General features: G+C 39.2%; 1 protein-coding gene across 1 annotated transcript; it reads right to left on the bottom strand.

The window, feature by feature from the left end:
- Positions 1 to 11,855: 11,855 nt before the first annotated feature.
- On the bottom strand, positions 11,856 to 23,584 carry LOC120534712 (zinc finger protein 585A-like). The gene is made up of 6 exons (XM_039762298.1): positions 23,545 to 23,584; positions 23,264 to 23,308; positions 22,699 to 23,162; positions 22,377 to 22,601; positions 12,169 to 12,636; positions 11,856 to 12,071 (listed from the first exon to the last, which is right to left on the bottom strand). Exons 1-6 carry the CDS (start codon positions 23,582 to 23,584, stop codon positions 11,856 to 11,858), a joined length of 1,458 nt encoding a protein of 485 aa, XP_039618232.1.
- Positions 23,585 to 24,280: the final 696 nt, after the last annotated feature.

Here is a 24,280-nt window from a genome sequence, read left to right as displayed (position 1 = left end):
CCTCCTCATAGAATTCCAGCATGTTAGTAAAACACGACCTTCCTCTTCTGAACCCATGCTGACTATTCAGAATAACTCCTGTCCTTGCCATGTGTTGCTCAATCTTATCCTTAATAATTCCTTCCACTAATTTTCCTGTGATGCATGTTAAGCTTACTGGCCTATAGTTGCTTGGATCTGCCCTGTCACCCTTTTTATATAATGGGATGATATTTGCCATTTTCCAGTCCTTCAGAATCTCTTCAGTGCTCAGTGACTTCCTAAAAATATGTGTCAAGGGTTTATATCTGTACTCACTAGCCTCCTTAAGAACACGAGGATAAATATTATCTGGGCCTGGTGATTTGTTTGATTTCATCTTATTTAATCTGAGCAGCTCTTCTCCCTCTACAATTTCCAAATCTCTCAGTACCTCCTTAGTAGTCCCTGTTACTGCTCTGAGGTTATCCACTTGCTCACTTGTAAACACCTCAGAAAAATGTAAGTTTAGGGCATCTGCTATTTCACTGTCTGTATCTTTTAATTCGCCTTTACTATTCCTGATGAACTTGACCTCCTCCTTAACTGTTCTTTTATTACTAAGGACAGAAAGCAACAAATGTAAAAAGAACTGTAAAGATGATTGCTCATAAACATTAAATTATTTTACTAATTAGGGCTTAATTTTAAACATTGTATTTTTGGTTTTAAGTCATTGGATTGCTTAAAGGAGTGCCTTGTTGTCTCTAACAAGTAAAACTGTGAAATGACGACTACTGAGGAGGCCTTTCCCAATGATGTCATAATACGTCTTTTTACTGTCTTATGGGTTTTTAAAATGATATAAACCTTTAGAAGTAGTTTATCACTTGTTATCTGCCCGGCCGGGACGCCTCTGCCTTGGAAGGACTGGGGGAGCAAATGTGGACTGAGCATCACCTCCCCGGAACGCTAGATGTCAGCGATGCCTCAGTCTCCTGCATGGCTTCATGGGAACTGGAGTTCATTACACCCCTGTTGGCCGCCAGAATGTGTTGCAGCTGTCCCTGAGCCCATGTGGGCAGTTCTTCTGCCACACCCAGAAGTGGATTAACGAGCACCTGGCGCACTTCCGGGTGATCTATACAAGGGACCAGCAGACACTACTCCAAGAGCCAGCGTGGGGAGGAGTGGAGAAAAATAGAATAAGAGAAGGATTGTGACTGGGATTTGTGCTTTGGCCTGTGTTGTGCAGGCTTGAGGGGACGGGGAAGGCGTTCCACACGAGCGAAGAAAAATAAAGAGCCTCTTTGTTTTTGTAAGTGAGCCTCTCGTGCCTGTCTGTGCTGGGTCAAGCACTGGAATAGTGCCATCTATTGTCACACACTATAATTATGATGTGATGGCCAAAATCACAGTCCCGGGTAAACTAATAAGCCATTAAATATTATGAATAGGTCAAGCCTCTTAAATGAACAGACTTCATTCCTTGCATTCTTATTGGGATAGCTTAACTGTCATAACTTTTATATACACGTGGAATATTCACTTCTAGTAAAATAAAAATAATTTCACTCTTTTCAATGTAGTTTTATTTGCATTTATCTACATTCTTTTGTATTTTGCAACTGAAGCAATGTTTCTCAGTAAATCTTGGATAAATATCAATAGAAATCTTTTCATAGCCTGCTAGTGAAACTGAATGTTGTGATCATCAGCCCCTAAATTGAGTCTGTTCTGGCCTTTTGAAAACATTGATATTTGCTATTCATGTGCTCTGTGAACTTGCACTTTCTTTTTGGCATAATAGGTATTCCTGAATTTATGGAAATGAAAGAATTATGAAAAGATTATTAAATTACTTGAAGTGACTTATTACTTGATCAATGGATAACTAAAATGATTTTTCATTTAAATGACAGATTTTTTTCTTTTAATTAACTGAAACTTTGACTCATCTCTCTATTATAATAAAAAAAATCTTAGGAAGAGAGACGAGATGTGACTTTCTCAGAGAGACACTTTCACGTCCCGTGAGATGAGACTTTGTACCAAGAGATTTAACCACACCTGGGACCGGAAATAAAAGACAAAGAGCAGATGACAAAGTAGAACACAGAGCAGGTTAGAGATAATGAAAGTATGAAAATTCGAAAGTCACAATAAAATGATAGTAAAGATCACATTAGCGCAAAGAAATGGACATTATTACACAGTGAAATACCGGAACAGCGAATAGAGATTGAATATATTGTTTGTATTTAAAGTTTAAGCCAGAGACTTGTAGATCGTCTAATTTGTGTTGTAATCAGGGAAAAAGTAATAGGCGAGAATTAAAAGATTTGATGTTTGGTGAAAGTGAAATCCCACGAGAAAAAATTTCAAGCCCCACGAGAGAAGTGCTTATGCAAAGAGATTTGAAAAAGTCCCTCCCACACAACCACCCCCCCAGGGTTCAATCGTTTCTTATTTGTGCGAATGCTATTGTCAGACACAGTTCATGTAGAGAGAAAGAAATGATATTCACTCACGGGCAGTTATACGTTGCGTTGTCATGATGTAATTCCGAACATGGAATCAATATTCAATGCCATATTGACGAAAAGGTAAAAGCAAAAAGAAATTGAATACATGGATATAGATGATATGACAGAAGTATGTAGATATAGTTTAGGTTTAAACTTTAAGTCGGAGACTTGTAGATCGTCTAATTCGTGTTTGCCATCAGGGAAAAGTAGTGTTTCTTCCTAAAGAAGAGTCATATCCACGAGAATTAAAAGTTTTGTTGTTTGGTGAAAGTGAAATCCACATACGCAAGCGGGTTGGCAAACAGAGCAAGCAGCCTAGTAAATTTATAATTATAAATCCATTTTGGAACAACGTGTGGTAATAACAATATTTTCCATTAAAATTTTACAAAGCAGTACTTACTCGCACTTAAATATGACAGACTGTACCTGGATGTATGAAATTTCTTGTTTAGGCAAGCTGCTGAAAGAAGAAAATAAGATCTCGCATAGAAAATTTTGAATAAATTCACTTAGTTACAGAAAATTAGGATCACAAATAACTAAAAGAAAGGAACATTTATAATGAACTGTCTACTTGCCAAGAAGATAAAGCTGAGTTCCAAAGATGAAGTGAAACAGCCAAGTTGTACAGATGTCAACTATTCTTGTCAATATCTGCGCTGTTTACTACCATAATGGGAGTGAAGAGATTCTGTGGTAAAAAGTGTGTGCACTACTTCCGCAAATGCTGATTGGTCTACGGGTTTCAATTTTTACCAATGATCAGGAAATGGAGATTTTCAAATTTTAGGAGCCAAAATTCTGGACACTTTCAAAATTTTATAAATTCCTCCTGGACAGTGTTTTGATTTGGGAAAATGGTTCAAGGGGTTCTTTAGAATAAGTGGGCAAAAATCAGACAGAAGAGGTCCGATACTTAAATAAAATTTACTTACTCAATTATAACATATAAATACATATGAATAGTAAAATGCAGTAACAATAGATTATAGAAACAAGTATATGCTTACAGTAATATATTAAAAGAAACAAACTTATGCTTACAGTAATATCAAAAAAAAAACACAAACTTATGCTTACAGTAATATCAAAAGACCCAGAGCCATCATCCTAGACCAGTAGACTGAGGGAGCCCGCATGTCAGTCTCGTCAGAGGATCAGCCCTTGTGCCTTTTATCAAGAGAAGACCGGGCGGTGTGCACCTTTCCCCACGGTTGAGCTTCCAAAGAAACTGAGGGCGGAACCTTCCCTTATATACTAATTGAGTGTCCTTGCCCCCAAAAGTGGCTTATGTGAAAGCAATGTATACAGAAGTGATCAGTTTCTCACACACCCTTTCCCACGAGACACGGCATTTGGCCTTGACTGAGGTAGTGCCTAGTACTAGAAGACACAGTAATATGCTTACATGTGAAAAAAGCTTCTCGAAGTGAAAAACAACTCCTTACATAGCCTTGGCTGTATCTTTAGAACATTCCTGGCTGTTTTTCCCAAAACATTAGTCTTTGCCGCTGGCTTTGCACTGGAGCGACCAACGCCCATCTGCACTCCTGATTCCCTTCCTCTCTTTATTTCACCTTTGCTTTTTACAGAGAAAAATCCTTCCATTACAGACAGTCTGTGGCGTGTTAAAAATGAGGACATGTCTGGGAAAATGAGGATGGGTGGCAGTCCCAGTGAAACATACGGACACTTGAAGTACATATAAATCCTGAGGGCTGATTTTTTGTCTTGTGCAAAAGATGCTATATCAGCACCGACCCGACACAGATTGACACCGGAGGCATGTCAAAAGGATAACAAAAATGTATTTTTGTAGTCTTCAGCTGTGGGGCATGTCTTCCCCGTGTCCCACAGGCCCTACACAGTTCCCAAAACACACAAAAAGAAACACCAAAACACACTCTTCTTCCTCCTCCACTCCTCCCAGGCAGCTTTGTTCTCCTCCTCTCGACTCTGTTGCCACGATTAGTAGCTGCAGGCTACTCTTATAGCCCACCCGGAAGTGCTCCAGGTGATGATTCAGGCTGAACTTCTGGGTGTGGCTGCATCACTGCCCACACAGTCTCAGGAAGCCGTGCAGCTCAACTCTGGCGATGGCCACAGAGCCCAACAGGGCTGAGCTCTGATGTTCCCTGATTGTGGCCCCAATTCAACCCAGGTGGGCTGCCACCAAGTGTTCCGGGAAAAGTAATAAGCCTCTTACACATCTATTATCTTACACATCAATATTGCTGCTACTTCTTTGTCCTATCTTTGCACAATGTCTTGTCTTGTTTGTGTTTTAATCTTTAATTTTTAAATTTTAATTCTATTTTCAATTTATTATTTGCACGTCATGTTGTTACACTGTGGACCCTGAGCTTCGCAATTTCGTCTCTCTGTATACTTGTATATGGTCGAGGTGACAATAAAGTTCACTTTGACTTTGACTTTGAAGAATGATTTAAAATATGAAATGGTAGAGGAAGTGATGGCAAACAACAACTACAACAACAACATTTATCTATATAGCACATTTTCATACAAAACAATGTAGCTCAAAGTGCTTTACAAAATGAAGAATAGAAAAATAGAAGACACAATAAAAAATAAACATAAGCCAACATTAATTAACATAGAATAAGTAAGGTCCGGTGGCCAGGGTGGACAGAAAAAACAAAACAAAAATTAAAATCCAGAGGCTGGAGAAAAAAAATAAAATCTGTAGGGATTCCAGACCAAGAGACCGCCCAGTCCCCTCTGGGCAAAGGTGGTAGGGATGAGAACGGCGCCTGTACACAAGCACTGCATGGCCGCCCTGCTGCCGAGAGTTGATTCTACAATAAAATAAAATAAAAAGAGTAATAAAAATCATCAAGAAAGTAGAGGTCACGTAGTATATGTGTATGTGTCAATACATCAAACGGTTTGCAAGCTACAGGTGATTTCAATCCTGGACAGACAAATGGACAGCCATGGTAGCATATTGTATAAGAAACATGAAGAGCAGATCCAGCTTGTGGTTACACAAATGCATCAGGCTGGTAGACATTTATGAATCCTCAGCATTCCAGGGTCAGAATGGTTCATCATTAGAATATTAGTAACAGAGTGAACCATTTATATTGCTAAACATGAACCAGGATGATGTAACTCGTCTCTCTGGGCAGTAACATGGATGAATTCAGAGTCTGGATCACACATTATGTCCAAAGTGTCACTGTGGTGGGACCAGACACACTGTCCATCTGTACTGACACCACATTGGAAGTCATCGTCTCTTCATCTCAAGATTTTGCACTACCACTATCACCTACTGTACCCTAAGGGTTGTAGGAATTGATCATTAATAAGACACCCACCCATTGGGACACCAATAAACATTGGAATTGGAAAGATTAATTTTAATTTGGATAATTATTAGTCTTTACTGTTAAGTACTGTAATAACTCGGTAAGGCTCCTACTTTCTTTCCCTTACCTACCTACCTACCTACTTACTTACCTTTCTTTTTCTTTCTTTCTTTTTCAAGAACCCCGGCCGTCTGTGACAGCTGTAACAATCACAGTAAAACTCTTTAAAAAATAAGCCGCAAATGTATCAAATGTTCATAAGTTGTTTATCAAGAAGACAGAAGAGTAACATGCTTAACAAGTCAGTTTACAAGTAAAAGGCACATTTTGCTGTTAAGTGAGCAAGCCTGTTGTTTACTAAGCAGCAATTTCAAATTGGTCTTTATCTTTATCCAATTAAAAATGTAAGATGCTGCACTTGGCACAAGCTTGCTGTCCAAACTCAAACAATGTCCGTTTTAATGTAAGGGACAACATAAAAAGGTCTGAATTCGCTAAAGTAGCTTTTCTTTCCTTATTTTACAAGATGACTTCTCTGATTCATTTTTCTCACTTTTCTGCTCCACCCTCCTTGATGTTAAGGTTCATATTCCATTCATCGCTAATCCTATGGTAAAATGAGCCTTGACTTGATGCAATTTGTTTACTCAAAATACCCCCCCAAAAAAAGGCAGGTTGGCTGAATTACCGTAATACCTCACTTAATGGAGCACTGCAACTAAATTACTGTAAAGATCAGAAAAACAGAGTTATAGATTGAGTATTTAGTAGTGGAAATTGGCTGATTTAGATGGGCAGCATCCATAGTTTTTCTTTTTGGAGGACCCTATTCAAAAACATATTGTCCTGTTTCCCTCTTATTAAGAAATCATTTCACTTAAAAAAGCTGCAGCTAGACAGTTAATTGAGGCAGGCCTCCCAACAGCCGCAGCCGACTTCTTCTTTCGGCTGCTCCCGTTAGGGGTTGCCACAGCAGATCATCTTCTTCCATATCTTTCTGTCCTGTGCATCTTGTTCTGTTAGACCCATCACCTACATGTCCTCACTCACCACATCCATAAACCTTCTCTTTGGCCTTCCTCTTTTCCTCTTGCTTGACAGCTCAATCCTTAGCATCCTTCTCCCAATATACTCACCATCTCTCCTCTGCACATGTCCAAACCAACGCAATCTCGCCTCTCTGACTTTGTCTCCCAACTGTACAACTTGAGCTGACCCTCTAATCTACTCATTTCTACTCCTGTCCATCCTCGTCACATCCAATGCAAATCTTAGCATCTTTAACTCTGCCACCCCCAGCTCTGTCTCCTGCTTTCTGGTCAGTGCCACCATCTCCAACCCATATAACAAAGCTGGTCTCACCACCGTCCTGTAGACCTTCCCTTTCACTCTTGCTGATATCCGTCTGTCATAAATTACTCATGACACTCTTCTCCACCCATTCCACCCTGCCTGCACTCTTTTCACCTCTCTTCCACAATCCCTATTACTCTGTACTGTTGATCCCAAGTATTTAAACTCATCCGCCTTCGCCAACTCTACTCCCTCATCCTCACCATTCCATTGAACTTCCTCTCATTCACACACATGTATTCTGTCTTGTTCCTACTGACCTTCATTCCTTTTCTCTCTAGAGCATATCTCCACCTCTCCAGGGTCTTCTCAACCTGCTCCTTACTATCGCTACAGATCACAATGTCATCAGCAAACATCATAGCCCACGGGGACTCCTGTCTAATCTCGTCTGTCCACCTGTCCATCACCATTCCAAATAAGAAAGGGCTCAGAGCCGATCCCTGATGTAATCCCACCTCCACCTTGAATGCATCCATCACTCCTACCGCAGACCTCACCACTGCCACACTTCCCTCGTACATATCCTGTACCACTCTTTTATACTTCTCTTCCAATCCCGATTTCCTCATACAATACCACAACCAAGTAAATATTTCTGTTGGAAATCTAAATGCATTCAGGTGTCCATTTACTAAAGCGTCTAGTCCTTTTCTTGTATCTGATTGCCTTAAGTGCCATTAAAGGAACTTCATATGGTGAATACAGCTCTGCCAGTTACCTACTGGCTTCACACCGTTCAGGCCCTTCAATTGCTTAGAACATCCAAGCATTCTTTGATGAGTTAAACTAATTTGTTTTCTTGATGTTCACGTCTGTGAGGTAGAATTCCAACTCCTCTTGATGTTTGCCTTTGTTGGATTGTTTTCCCAATTGCTGTCTTTATTTTTTTAATCATACAGGTCAGTTCTGTTACACCATGTTTTGTAATCTTTACACTGAAAAGTAGCCTGATGATGACTCCTGCTGTCATTGATGCCATCTGAAATAATTTCTGCTTGAGTTTCACACCATAAATTTACAATAAAATGTCCCTTCGTGAAGTTGTCAAAGAAATTCAATAAGCACATCTTAAGTTTAACTAATACACACAGTAAATCTAGTGGCCTGCCATTTGACACTTTGATTTTTAAACACGATACATTGAAAGCCAATAGTGAATATTGGTGATCCACAGTTGTGTGACGTGGTCCTACTCACGCCTGTTGGACCTTCACTCCAAACTTCTCAGTTTATTCTACATATGACATTGTGATATGAAGAGTGATGAGTTTTTGTCAATCTGCTTTAGCATGATTTCTCTAAACTGTCTGACTTGATTGACCTAAGCCTTAACTGATAGGACGACAAAGAAGAAATTGAAATACGTTTGGAGCTGAATGGTGAAATTTTGTTTGAATTAAATCCTGTTCTTTTAACAGCAAGGAAGGAGCAGCCATAATAACAAGATGGAAATCAAAGAAGAAATCTATGAGGCTGATTTAAAGAGAATGGTGGTAATGACTGTAAATATTAAGGAGAAGAACTGTGAGTGGGAGTCTGTGCTTTAGGGATGAGGATTATGAACTGGGGTCAGTGGGCATTAAAGTAGAGGCTGAGAAGATGTCTGTTAGCATTGAGATGAACAAACGTCTCTAATTATATAAAATCCAAAATCTGTCTGTCTCTCTACTCCGCTTTTCACGATAGGACAACTAAATGGATTTAGATCAGATTTTTTTCTATAATTTCCTTGAACATTCCGGTTGATTTTGTGACTTACAGATCGTGCTAAGTATCATAATTTGTTTGCGGTACCAATTTGTATGCGCGAATCCGAGAGACGCAGCAGGCCGAGAGGAGGGGGCGTGGCCCTCCTCACTCACACACCAGCCTTGGGGTGTTTCTTACTTCTGCTTAGCTAGCGAATGAGAGAACTACTTAATGGATTTAGATCGGGGTTTTTTTCTACAGTTTGCTTGAACATTTCAGTTGATTTTGTGACTTCTCTCATTGCGCTCAGAATCATAGTTCCCTTGCACGAGAGATATATTTGTGCTAATCCAAGACAGAGGCTGTGGGCAGAGGGGAGGGGGAATTGTGACGTCAGGAGTGGGGAGCTGGGCAGGACCCTCCTCACTGTCCTGTTTCACTACTACGTGGGTGGAGCTGCATTGGACGGCTAGTAAAATTATAAAAAGTAGTGACCTTAAAATGAGGTGTGAATCATTACAGTCTGATGAGAAGACGACTGAGGAAATGTCATCTGATAGATCTCGGAAAGATCAACCACCACCTTCAAGTCTGTCTGGAGAACATAAGTGTAAAATAAAAATATATGGTACAACAACAACAACAACATTTATTTATATAGCACATTTTCATACAAACAGTAGCTCAAAGTGCTTTACATATTAAAGAATAGAAAAATAAAAGACACAATAAGAAAACAAAATAAATCAACATTAATTAACATTGAATAAGAGTAAGGTCCAATGGTCAGGGGGGACAGAAAAAACAAAAAAACTCCAGACGGCTGGAGAAAAAATAAAATCTGTAGGGATTCCTGACCATGAGACCGCCCAGTCCCCTCTGGGCATTCTACCTAACATAAATGAAACAGTCCTCTTTGGATTTAGGGTTCTCATGGAAGGGCTTGATGATGATGATGGTCACGTAGACTTCTGCCTTTAAATCCATCCATCATTGTTGAAGCATCATGAAGCTTTGAGTAGGTGGAGGTGGCGCAGGCCACCACCACAAAGAAACCGGAAAAAGAAACAGAAAAAGAGAGTAGGGGTCAGTACGGATTTTAGAGCCACCAGGAGTAGTTATTATAAGGAAATTGAGCATACAGAGTATCAGGATTAAGTTAAATTAAATTAAATTGAAGTTATAAAAAGGCCATGTTAAAGTAATGTGTTTTCAGCAGTGTTTTAAAGTGCTCTACTGTATCAGCCTGGCGAATTCCTATTGGCAGGCTATTCCAGATTTTAGGTGCATAACAGCAGAAGGCCGCCTCACCACTTCTTTTAAGTTTTGTTCTTGGAATTCTAAGGAGACACTCATTTGAGGATCTGAGGTTACGATTTGGAATATAAGGTGTCAGACATTCCGATATATAAGATGGGGAGATTATTTAAGGCTTTATAAACCATAAGCAGAATTTTAAAGTCAATTCTGAAAGACACAGGTAACCAGTGTAGTGACATCAAAACAGGAGAAATGTGTTCGGATTTTCTTTTCCTAGTTAGGATTCTAGCAGCTGCATTCTGCACTCGTTGCAAACGATTTATGTCTTTTTTGGGTAGTCCTGAGAGGAGTGCGTTACAGTAATCTAGTCGACTGAAAACAAACACGTGAACTAATTTCTCAGCATCTTTCAGTGATATAAGAGGTCTAACTTTACTTATGTTTCTTAAGTGAAAAAATGCTGTCCTAGTGATCTGATTAATATGCGATTTAAAATTCAGATTACAGTCAACAATTACCCCTAAGCTTTTAGGTTTAGCTGGTAGGTTGTTTAGGCCTGAAAGGGCTGTCTTGTACCTTTTATGTGAAAAATTATATTTTATAATCCAAGCTAGGAAAGATATTTGTAATTTAATTGATTTATTTTGGTGTGTGTTTTTAGAGACGTTGGTCTTTTTCATCCATTTTTTTTTAACTCACTGACACCATTCATTATGGACAGTATTGGGAAAATGTCATTTGGTCTAAAAGAAAGTTGTAACTGGGTGTCATCTGTATACAGGTGAAAAGTCGTAATGTGATGTTTTCTAATCTCAATGAACGCATGTAAAGGTCCCCATACTGAACCCTGCAGGGCACCATATTTACCTTCTGAGTGTAACGATGAAGTCCTGTCAGCACATTTCTGTAAGTAGTGATGTCAGCTTGATAAATAAGAACTTGGCAACACAAGGACAGTGCTCAAGAGCCCAATGTCAATGTCTAGCCTGTGTAGTAAAATAGAATGGTCAATGGTATCAAATGTTGCTCTTAAGTATAACAACATAATTCCTGTAGGCTTTCCTTTATCAGCAGATATCAGAATGCCATTTACAACATGGGGTTAGTGCTGTTTCTGCACTATGACTTGAGCGCAAGCCAGACAAGAATTTTTCAAATCAATAGTGCATTGTGAGGCGAGTCTGAAGCTAGCAGGCAACTACTTCTTCAAGCATTTTAATTAGAAATGGTAAGTTTGAAATGGGCATATAATTAAGTGTATGTGGGTCTAAGATCTAACTTTTTAAGTACTAGTACTTCCAACATGTGAATTTCATCTATTTATTCACTTTCTCTGCCAATACTTTTGTTAGTATAAATGCTGGCTTTTATTTTTTTTCTGTGTTATTTCTTCTTTTACTGTTCATCAGAAGTATTCTGATTTCTCTTCAGTAATTTGTTGTCTTTCCTTAAGCATTCCACTTAAGTATCTGAAATTTGCATCACCTTTCTAATGTAATTGGGAAATTGAAATTACATTTCGCATTGCATTTTGCACAAGACCTCCCAGGACAACAACGACATTTATTTATATAGCACATTTTCCAGTGAATTAGCCTGCCACTCTGTTGTGTCTTTCAGTATATAATCCTACCTCACACCCAGCCACAAGTGATCTCACTATTTTACCTCTGGCAGAAGATTCATTTATCGGTAATGCAATTTTTCTTTTCCTGCCCTGAAACACCTAATTCGCAAGCTGCTGTTTCTCTCCTGTGTGAATTCTTTGGTGCCGCTGAAGACTGCTCTCTTGCGAAAACTGCTTGCCACATGCAGAACAGCAATACAGCTTCTGTCCTGTGTGAATTCTGTGGCGTCTCTTTAGTGAAAACTGCTTGACACATTCAGGACAGTAATAAGGCTTCTCTCCTGTGTGAATGTTTTGGTGTTTCTGAAGCTTGTGCTTTTGTGAAAAGCGTTTGCCACAAACAGAACAGCAATTTCTCCTGTGTGAATTGTTTGGTGCCTCCAGATCTGGCTTTTTTCAGAAAACCACTTGCCACATTCAGGACAGCAATAAGGCTTCTCTCCTGCGTTAATACTTTGGTGTCCCTGTAGTTGGCTCTTTTGAGAAAACTCTTTGCCACATTCAGGACAGCAATAGGGCTTCTCTCCTGTGTGAATGTTTTGGTGTTTCTGAAGCTTGTGCTTTTGTGAAAAGCGTTTGCCACAAACAGAACAGCAATTTCTCCTGTGTGAATTGTTTGGTGCCTCCAGATCTGGCTTTTTTCAGAAAACCACTTGCCACATTCAGGACAGCAATAAGGCTTCTCTCCTGCGTTAATACTTTGGTGTCCCTGTAGTTGGCTCTTTTGAGAAAACTCTTTGCCACATTCAGGACAGCAATAGGGCTTCTCTCCTGTGTGAATGTTTTGGTGTTTCTGAAGCTTGTGCTTTTGTGAAAAGCGTTTGCCACAAACAGAACAGCAATTTCTCCTGTGTGAATTGTTTGGTGCCTCCAGATCTGGCTTTTTTCAGAAAACCACTTGCCACATTCAGGACAGCAATAAGGCTTCTCTCCTGCGTTAATACTTTGGTGTCCCTGTAGCTTGTGCTTTTGTGAAAAGCGTTTGCCACAAACAGAACAGCAATTTCTCCTGTGTGAATTGTTTGGTGCCTCCAGATCTGGCTTTTTTCAGAAAACCACTTGCCACATTCAGGACAGCAATAGGGCTTCTTTCTCATATGATTTTTTTTTTTTTTGTGCCTTGAAAGGGCACTCTTGCCTGATAATTGTTTGCCACATTCAGAAGAGCAGTGAGGTTTGTCACCTGTATGAAGTTTAAAAGAGAAATAAAAAAGCTTACTCTCAATCTACTTCCATATTATTCACATTAAGTCAAAATTCTAAATTAAATACTGGATGAAATTATGAACAATGTTTTGTAAGCATAAGGAACTGTAAAACTGTGCATTTTTTTTTTTTTTTGATTAACGGTGGTGGAAAGTGAATATTTTAGTTTCATGTGTAAAACAGAGCACCGTACCAAACATAAAAAACGCACCTTTAATCATCAGAATTTCTGCCTTGAACTTTTCCCACATTTAGACCAAAGCCAAAATGTATATCAAAATGCTCATTTACATCATCAAGGCAAAAGAGAGGAATGGAGAAAGTGTTGTATTAATGTACAGTGGGAGAAAAATCTGAAAATGAGAGACTGAATTAGTGCGGTCATTTGTGGCTCTGGATGGTGAGTGGCAGTGCAAATAAGGATTAGATAGCTTTGCAACACACTGGTGACAGTCATACTCTCAATTACAATGTTAATGGATGCACTGTGTCATATTTTCTTTATGCAAATGTCATTGAGTAGCCATAATACAGGAGATGTTCATCTGGAGATTGACTCATTCTGAACAGAAGCTTTCAATACTCACTTAGGTCATCTGCCCGATTCAACTCTGCACCAAGTGGTGATCAGTTCATAGCTCAGCACCTCACTTTACCCAAATGTCCAGAACATTTGGCCTCAGAGTAGACAACGCAACCACAGTTAATCACTGACCACTGGCCCAAGGTAGTCTGGTACCAGTTTTGCTCATGACAAACTTTATGATCAAACATGCAGTCCTTATAGACAATCCATGACCACAACAGAAGTCCAATAGCAATTCACCAGTTGTGTTCAAAGCATGCATGTCATTCCTCCCAATCCTACAAATGTATCTCAATTGTTCTCCACAAGTCTGCTGAAGTCCCCTAGTTGGGCTACACATTCAGTGGATGGCATCCTTTTTCAGAACTGAATCCAAAGTTTCTTAACACTAGAATTCCAGAAGCCTACGAGAAAACTCTGAATCCCAGCCCACCTTAAATCCCTAAAGTTGCCTGGGACTACAAGTTTTTTTCATGGGCTTCAGGGATTCTAGTGTTAAAAGGCCAAATACTCTTAACAGTTGTTTGCACACACAAAAATGGTGAAAGGTCTCCTCTATGGAGCATACAATCTCATTGAGATGACTTTTTAATCTTCTCAAAGAAATTCAAACTGTAGGCACCCTGCTGAGGTCAAAGTAAATTTGAGATCACCCTTGATCAAGAATTTTGTGAATACTGTGTTTACTGACAAGCCCACTATTTCTACATTTCAAATTTTGAAATGTTTTTAATTTTTTTATTTTGAAATTTGCACAGACCTTAAGAAGTTTTTCTTCACTCCACAAACCATAAACATGTGGAATAGATTACAAAGTTGTATGGTACACAGTAGGAGTTTAGGGACCTTCAAAACTCATTTTGATAGTTTGAGGTTAAATGAATATGACTAGTGAGCTTTGTTGGGCCACATGGCCTGTTCTCCTCTAGATTATTCTTTCTATTCTGACTCTCCATCAATTTTTCTTTCAAATAATTCCATCTGTCCCATTCAAACAATCCTTCTAATGACAAATGCAAATTATTTACCCAGTGATTTTTTTCCCCTCCTCTGTTAGTTTATGACAATCATTTGTGCCACTTCTTTATTTTTTACTCCCATATTTGAAGTACATAATTTCTGCCAGAGAGCCTGCAGATGTGGCTGGGTAAATGTGACACAATTTTATAATAAACAGTGCAAGAAAACAACAAATCCACAAATCCTCAACTCACTTTTAAAGATGATCAAGAGTACTCATTATATATATATATATATATATATAGTGAAATAACGAACAAACTTGTATCAAGGGTTTTGATGGGGTTTTTATGCCCTGTATACTGTAACAAAAATAAAAAAAACACAGATTTTCTTCTCAAACAAAGAAATTGCAAGAGGTAACAAAAGACAAAGATGGCGGATTTGTTCCGGGAAAAGTAATAAGCCTCTTACACATCTATTATCTTACACATCAATATTGCTGCTACTTCTTTGTCCTATCTTTGCACAATGTCTTGTCTTGTTTGTGTTTTAATCTTTAATTTTTAAATTTTAATTCTATTTTCAATTTATTATTTGCACGTCATGTTGTTACACTGTGGACCCTGAGCTTCGCAATTTCGTCTCTCTGTATACTTGTATATGGTCGAGGTGACAATAAAGTTCACTTTGACTTTGACTTTGAAGAATGATTTAAAATATGAAATGGTAGAGGAAGTGATGGCAAACAACAACTACAACAACAACATTTATCTATATAGCACATTTTCATACAAAACAATGTAGCTCAAAGTGCTTTACAAAATGAAGAATAGAAAAATAGAAGACACAATAAAAAATAAACATAAGCCAACATTAATTAACATAGAATAAGTAAGGTCCGGTGGCCAGGGTGGACAGAAAAAACAAAACAAAAATTAAAATCCAGAGGCTGGAGAAAAAAAATAAAATCTGTAGGGATTCCAGACCAAGAGACCGCCCAGTCCCCTCTGGGCAAAGGTGGTAGGGATGAGAACGGCGCCTGTACACAAGCACTGCATGGCCGCCCTGCTGCCGAGAGTTGATTCTACAATAAAATAAAATAAAAAGAGTAATAAAAATCATCAAGAAAGTAGAGGTCACGTAGTATATGTGTATGTGTCAATACATCAAACGGTTTGCAAGCTACAGGTGATTTCAATCCTGGACAGACAAATGGACAGCCATGGTAGCATATTGTATAAGAAACATGAAGAGCAGATCCAGCTTGTGGTTACACAAATGCATCAGGCTGGTAGACATTTATGAATCCTCAGCATTCCAGGGTCAGAATGGTTCATCATTAGAATATTAGTAACAGAGTGAACCATTTATATTGCTAAACATGAACCAGGATGATGTAACTCGTCTCTCTGGGCAGTAACATGGATGAATTCAGAGTCTGGATCACACATTATGTCCAAAGTGTCACTGTGGTGGGACCAGACACACTGTCCATCTGTACTGACACCACATTGGAAGTCATCGTCTCTTCATCTCAAGATTTTGCACTACCACTATCACCTACTGTACCCTAAGGGTTGTAGGAATTGATCATTAATAAGACACCCACCCATTGGGACACCAATAAACATTGGAATTGGAAAGATTAATTTTAATTTGGATAATTATTAGTCTTTACTGTTAAGTACTGTAATAACTCGGTAAGGCTCCTACTTTCTTTCCCTTACCTACCTACCTACCTACTTACTTACCTTTCTTTTTCTTTCTTTCTTTTCAAGAACCCCGGCCGTCTGTGACAGCTGTAACAATCACAGTAAAACTCTTTAAAAAATAAGCCGCAAATGTATCAAATGTTCATAAGTTGTTTATCAAGAAGACAGAAGAGTAACATGCTTAACAAGTCAGTTTACAAGTAAAAGGCACATTTTGCTGTTAAGTGAGCAAGCCTGTTGTTTACTAAGCAGCAATTTCAAATTGGTCTTTATCTTTATCCAATTAAAAATGTAAGATGCTGCACTTGGCACAAGCTTGCTGTCCAAACTCAAACAATGTCCGTTTTAATGTAAGGGACAACATAAAAAGGTCTGAATTCGCTAAAGTAGCTTTTCTTTCCTTATTTTACAAGATGACTTCTCTGATTCATTTTTCTCACTTTTCTGCTCCACCCTCCTTGATGTTAAGGTTCATATTCCATTCATCGCTAATCCTATGGTAAAATGAGCCTTGACTTGATGCAATTTGTTTACTCAAAAATACCCCGCCCCCCAAAAAAAGGCAGGTTGGCTGAATTACCGTAATACCTCACTTAATGGAGCACTGCAACTAAATTACTGTAAAGATCAGAAAAACAGAGTTATAGATTGAGTATTTAGTAGTGGAAATTGGCTGATTTAGATGGGCAGCATCCATAGTTTTTCTTTTTGGAGGACCCTATTCAAAAACATATTGTCCTGTTTCCCTCTTATTAAGAAATCATTTCACTTAAAAAAGCTGCAGCTAGACAGTTAATTGAGGCAGGCCTCCCAACAGCCGCAGCCGACTTCTTCTTTCGGCTGCTCCCGTTAGGGGTTGCCACAGCAGATCATCTTCTTCCATATCTTTCTGTCCTGTGCATCTTGTTCTGTTAGACCCATCACCTACATGTCCTCACTCACCACATCCATAAACCTTCTCTTTGGCCTTCCTCTTTTCCTCTTGCTTGACAGCTCAATCCTTAGCATCCTTCTCCCAATATACTCACCATCTCTCCTCTGCACATGTCCAAACCAACGCAATCTCGCTCTCTGACTTTGTCTCCCAACTGTACAACTTGAGCTGACCCTCTAATCTACTCATTTCTACTCCTGTCCATCCTCGTCACATCCAATGCAAATCTTAGCATCTTTAACTCTGCCACCCCAGCTCTGTCTCCTGCTTTCTGGTCAGTGCCACCATCTCCAACCCATATAACAAAGCTGGTCTCACCACCGTCCTGTAGACCTTCCCTTTCACTCTTGCTGATATCCGTCTGTCATAAATTACTCATGACACTCTTCTCCACCCATTCCACCCTGCCTGCACTCTTTTCACCTCTCTTCCACAATCCCTATTACTCTGTACTGTTGATCCCAAGTATTTAAACTCATCCGCCTTCGCCAACTCTACTCCCTCATCCTCACCATTCCATTGAACTTCCTCTCATTCACACACATGTATTCTGTCTTGTTCCTACTGACCTTCATTCCTTTTCTCTCTAGAGCATATCTCCACCTCTCCAGGGTCTTCTCAACCTGCTCCTTACTATCGCTACAGATCACAATGTCATCAGCAAACATCATAGCCCACGGGGACTCCTGTCTAATCTCGTCTGTCCACCTGTCCATCACCATTCCAAATAAGAAAGGGCTCAGAGCCGATCCCTGATGTAATCCCACCTCCACCTTGAATGCATCCATCACTCCTACCGCAGACCTCACCACTGCCACACTTCCCTCGTACATATCCTGTACCACTCTTTTATACTTCTCTTCCAATCCCGATTTCCTCATACAATACCACAACCAAGTAAATATTTCTGTTGGAAATCTAAATGCATTCAGGTGTCCATTTACTAAAGCGTCTAGTCCTTTTCTTGTATCTGATTGCCTTAAGTGCCATTAAAGGAACTTCATATGGTGAATACAGCTCTGCCAGTTACCTACTGGCTTCACACCGTTCAGGCCCTTCAATTGCTTAGAACATCCAAGCATTCTTTGATGAGTTAAACTAATTTGTTTTCTTGATGTTCACGTCTGTGAGGTAGAATTCCAACTCCTCTTGATGTTTGCCTTTGTTGGATTGTTTTCCCAATTGCTGTCTTTATTTTTTTAATCATACAGGTCAGTTCTGTTACACCATGTTTTGTAATCTTTACACTGAAAAGTAGCCTGATGATGACTCCTGCTGTCATTGATGCCATCTGAAATAATTTCTGCTTGAGTTTCACACCATAAATTTACAATAAAATGTCCCTTCGTGAAGTTGTCAAAGAAATTCAATAAGCACATCTTAAGTTTAACTAATACACACAGTAAATCTAGTGGCCTGCCATTTGACACTTTGATTTTTAAACACGATACATTGAAAGCCAATAGTGAATATTGGTGATCCACAGTTGTGTGACGTGGTCCTACTCACGCCTGTTGGACCTTCACTCCAAACTTCTCAGTTTATTCTACATATGACATTGTGATATGAAGAGTGATGAGTTTTTGTCAATCTGCTTTAGCATGATTTCTCTAAACTGTCTGACTTGATTGACCTAAGCCTTAACTGATAGGACGACAAAGAAGAAATTGAAATACGTTTGGAGCTGAATGGTGAAATTTTGTTTGAATTAAATCCTGTTCTTTTAACAGCAAGGAAGGAGCAGCCATAATAACAAGATGGAAATCAAAGAAGAAATCTATGAGGCTGATTTAAAGAGAATGGTGGTAATGACTGTAAATATTAAGGAGAAGAACTGTGAGTGGGAGTCTGTGCTTTAGGGATGAGGATTATGAACTGGGGTCAGTGGGCATTAAAGTAGAGGCTGAGAAGATGTCTGTTAGCATTGAGATGAACAAACGTCTCTAATTATATAAAATCCAAAATCTGTCTGTCTCTCTACTCCGCTTTTCACGATAGGACAACTAAATGGATTTAGATCAGATTTTTTTCTATAATTTCCTTGAACATTCCGGTTGATTTTGTGACTTCGCGCATCGTGCTAAGTATCATAATTTGTTTGCGGTACCAATTTGTATGCGCGAATCCGAGAGAGACGCAGCAGGCCGAGAGGAGGGGGCGTGGCCCTCCTCACTCACACACCAGCCTTGGGGTGTTTCTTACTTCTGCTTAGCTAGCGAATGAGAGAACTACTTAATGGATTTAGATCGGGGTTTTTTTCTACAGTTTGCTTGAACATTTCAGTTGATTTTGTGACTTCTCTCATTGCGCTCAGAATCATAGTTCCCTTGCACGAGAGATATATTTGTGCTAATCCAAGACAGAGGCTGTGGGCAGAGGGGAGGGGGGAATTGTGACGTCAGGAGTGGGGAGCTGGGCAGGACCCTCCTCACTGTCCTGTTTCACTACTACGTGGGTGGAGCTGCATTGGACGGCTAGTAAAATTATAAAAAGTAGTGACCTTAAAATGAGGTGTGAATCATTACAGTCTGATGAGAAGACGACTGAGGAAATGTCATCTGATAGATCTCGGAAAGATCAACCACCACCTTCAAGTCTGTCTGGAGAACATAAGTGTAAAATAAAAATATATGGTACAACAACAACAACAACATTTATTTATATAGCACATTTTCATACAAACAGTAGCTCAAAGTGCTTTACATATTAAAGAATAGAAAAATAAAAGACACAATAAGAAAACAAAATAAATCAACATTAATTAACATTGAATAAGAGTAAGGTCCAATGGTCAGGGGGGACAGAAAAACAAAAACTCCAGACGGCTGGAGAAAAATAAAATCTGTAGGGATTCCTGACCATGAGACCGCCCAGTCCCTCTGGGCATTCTACCTAACATAAATGAAACAGTCCTCTTTGGATTTAGGGTTCTCATGGAAGGGCTTGATGATGATGATGGTCACGTAGACTTCTGCCTTTAAATCCATCCATCATTGTTGAAGCATCATGAAGCTTTGAGTAGGTGGAGGTGGCGCAGGCCACCACCACAAAGAAACCGGAAAAAGAAACAGAAAAGAGAGTAGGGGTCAGTACGGATTTTAGAGCCACCAGGAGTAGTTATTATAAGGAAATTGAGCATACAGAGTATCAGGATTAAGTTAAATTAAATTAAATTGAAGTTATAAAAAGGCCATGTTAAAGTAATGTGTTTTCAGCAGTGTTTTAAAGTGCTCTACTGTATCAGCCTGGCGAATTCCTATTGGCAGGCTATTCCAGATTTTAGGTGCATAACAGCAGAAGGCCGCCTCACCACTTCTTTTAAGTTTTGTTCTTGGAATTCTAAGGAGACACTCATTTGAGGATCTGAGGTTACGATTTGGAATATAAGGTGTCAGACATTCCGATATATAAGATGGGGCGAGATTATTTAAGGCTTTATAAACCATAAGCAGAATTTTAAAGTCAATTCTGAAAGACACAGGTAACCAGTGTAGTGACATCAAAACAGGAGAAATGTGTTCGGATTTTCTTTTCCTAGTTAGGATTCTAGCAGCTGCATTCTGCACTCGTTGCAAACGATTTATGTCTTTTTTGGGTAGTCCTGAGAGGAGTGCGTTACAGTAATCTAGTCGACTGAAAACAAACACGTGAACTAATTTCTCAGCATCTTTCAGTGATATAAGAGGTCTAACTTTACTTATGTTTCTTAAGTGAAAAAATGCTGTCCTAGTGATCTGATTAATATGCGATTTAAAATTCAGATTACAGTCAACAATTACCCCTAAGCTTTTAGGTTTAGCTGGTAGGTTGTTTAGGCCTGAAAGGGCTGTCTTGTACCTTTATGTGAAAAATTATATTTTATAATCCAAGCTAGGAAAGATATTTGTAATTTAATTGATTTATTTTGGTGTGTGTTTTAGAGACGTTGGTCTTTTTCATCCATTTTTTAACTCACTGACACCATTCATTATGGACAGTATTGGGAAAATGTCATTTGGTCTAAAAGAAAGTTGTAACTGGGTGTCATCTGTATACAGGTGAAAAGTCGTAATGTGATGTTTTCTAATCTCAATGAACGCATGTAAAGGTCCCCATACTGAACCCTGCAGGGCACCATATTTACCTTCTGAGTGTAACGATGAAGTCCTGTCAGCACATTTCTGTAAGTAGTGATGTCAGCTTGATAAATAAGAACTTGGCAACACAAGGACAGTGCTCAAGAGCCCAATGTCAATGTCTAGCCTGTGTAGTAAAATAGAATGGTCAATGGTATCAAATGTTGCTCTTAAGTATAACAACATAATTCCTGTAGGCTTTCCTTTATCAGCAGATATCAGAATGCCATTTACAACATGGGGTTAGTGCTGTTTCTGCACTATGACTTGAGCGCAAGCCAGACAAGAATTTTTCAAATCAATAGTGCATTGTGAGGCGAGTCTGAAGCTAGCAGGCAACTACTTCTTCAAGCATTTTAATTAGAAATGGTAAGTTTGAAATGGGCATATAATTAAGTGTATGTGGGTCTAAGATCTAACTTTTTAAGTACTAGTACTTCCAACATGTGAATTTCATCTATTTATTCACTTTCTCTGCCAATACTTTTGTTAGTATAAATGCTGGCTTTTATTTTTTTTCTGTGTTATTTCTTCTTTTACTGTTCATCAGAAGTATTCTGATTTCTCTTCAGTAATTTGTTGTCTTTCCTTAAGCATTCCACTTAAGTATCTGAAATTTGCATCACCTTTCTAATGTAATTGGGAAATTGAAATTACATTTCGGCATTGCATTTTGCACAAGACCTCCCAGGACAACAACGACATTTATTTATATAGCACATTTTCCAGTGAATTAGCCTGCCACTCTGTTGTGTCTTTCAGTATATAATCCTACCTCACACCCAGCCACAAGTGATCTCACTATTTTACCTCTGGCAGAAGATTCATTTATCGGTAATGCAATTTTTCTTTTCCTGCCCTGAAACACCTAATTCGCAAGCTGCTGTTTCTCTCCTGTGTGAATTCTTTGGTGCCGCTGAAGACTGCTCTCTTGCGAAAACTGCTTGCCACATGCAGAACAGCAATACAGCTTCTGTCCTGTGTGAATTCTGTGGCGTCTCTTTAGTGAAAACTGCTTGACACATTCAGGACAGTAATAAGGCTTCTCTCCTGTGTGAATGTTTTGGTGTTTCTGAAGCTTGTGCTTTTGTGAAAAGCGTTTGCCACAAACAGAACAGCAATTTCTCCTGTGTGAATTGTTTGGTGCCTCCAGATCTGGCTTTTTTCAGAAAACCACTTGCCACATTCAGGACAGCAATAAGGCTTCTCTCCTGCGTTAATACTTTGGTGTCCCTGTAGTTGGCTCTTTTGAGAAAACTCTTTGCCACATTCAGGACAGCAATAGGGCTTCTCTCCTGTGTGAATGTTTTGGTGTTTCTGAAGCTTGTGCTTTTGTGAAAAGCGTTTGCCACAAACAGAACAGCAATTTCTCCTGTGTGAATTGTTTGGTGCCTCCAGATCTGGCTTTTTTCAGAAAACCACTTGCCACATTCAGGACAGCAATAAGGCTTCTCTCCTGCGTTAATACTTTGGTGTCCCTGTAGTTGGCTCTTTTGAGAAAACTCTTTGCCACATTCAGGACAGCAATAGGGCTTCTCTCCTGTGTGAATGTTTTGGTGTTTCTGAAGCTTGTGCTTTTGTGAAAAGCGTTTGCCACAAACAGAACAGCAATTTCTCCTGTGTGAATTGTTTGGTGCCTCCAGATCTGGCTTTTTTCAGAAAACCACTTGCCACATTCAGGACAGCAATAAGGCTTCTCTCCTGCGTTAATACTTTGGTGTCCCTGTAGTTGGCTCTTTTGAGAAAACTCTTTGCCACATTCAGGACAGCAATAGGGCTTCTCTCCTGTGTGAATGCTTTGGTGTTTCTGAAGCTTGTGCTTTTGTGAAAAGCGTTTGCCACAAACAGAACAGCAATTTCTCCTGTGTGAATTGTTTGGTGCCTCCAGATCTGGCTTTTTTCAGAAAACCACTTGCCACATTCAGGACAGCAATAGGGCTTCTTTCTCATATGATTTTTTTTTTTTTTGTGCCTTGAAAGGGCACTCTTGCCTGATAATTGTTTGCCACATTCAGAAGAGCAGTGAGGTTTGTCACCTGTATGAAGTTTAAAAGAGAAATAAAAAAGCTTACTCTCAATCTACTTCCATATTATTCACATTAAGTCAAAAATTCTAAATTAAATACTGGATGAAATTATGAACAATGTTTTGTAAGCATAAGGAACTGTAAAACTGTGCATTTTTTTTTTTTTTTGATTAACGGTGGTGGAAAGTGAATATTTTTAGTTTCATGTGTAAAACAGAGCACCGTACCAAACATAAAAAACGCACCTTTAATCATCAGAATTTCTGCCTTGAACTTTTCCCACATTTAGACCAAAGCCAAAATGTATATCAAAAATGCTCATTTACATCATCAAGGCAAAAGAGAGGAATGGAGAAAGTGTTGTATTAATGTACAGTGGGAGAAAAATCTGAAAATGAGAGACTGAATTAGTGCGGTCATTTGTGGCTCTGGATGGTGAGTGGCAGTGCAAATAAGGATTAGATAGCTTTGCAACACACTGGTGACAGTCATACTCTCAATTACAATGTTAATGGATGCACTGTGTCATATTTTCTTTATGCAAATGTCATTGAGTAGCCATAATACAGGAGATGTTCATCTGGAGATTGACTCATTCTGAACAGAAGCTTTCAATACTCACTTAGGTCATCTGCCCGATTCAACTCTGCACCAAGTGGTGATCAGTTCATAGCTCAGCACCTCACTTTACCCAAATGTCCAGAACATTTGGCCTCAGAGTAGACAACGCAACCACAGTTAATCACTGACCACTGGCCCAAGGTAGTCTGGTACCAGTTTTGCTCATGACAAACTTTATGATCAAACATGCAGTCCTTATAGACAATCCATGACCACAACAGAAGTCCAATAGCAATTCACCAGTTGTGTTCAAAGCATGCATGTCATTCCTCCCAATCCTACAAATGTATCTCAATTGTTCTCCACAAGTCTGCTGAAGTCCCCTAGTTGGGCTACACATTCAGTGGATGGCATCCTTTT

The sequence above is a fragment of the Polypterus senegalus genome, chromosome 8 (assembly GCF_016835505.1).
Source record: "Polypterus senegalus isolate Bchr_013 chromosome 8, ASM1683550v1, whole genome shotgun sequence".
NCBI lineage: Eukaryota > Metazoa > Chordata > Cladistia > Polypteriformes > Polypteridae > Polypterus > Polypterus senegalus.
This window is presented reverse-complemented; position numbering and strand designations above follow the sequence as displayed.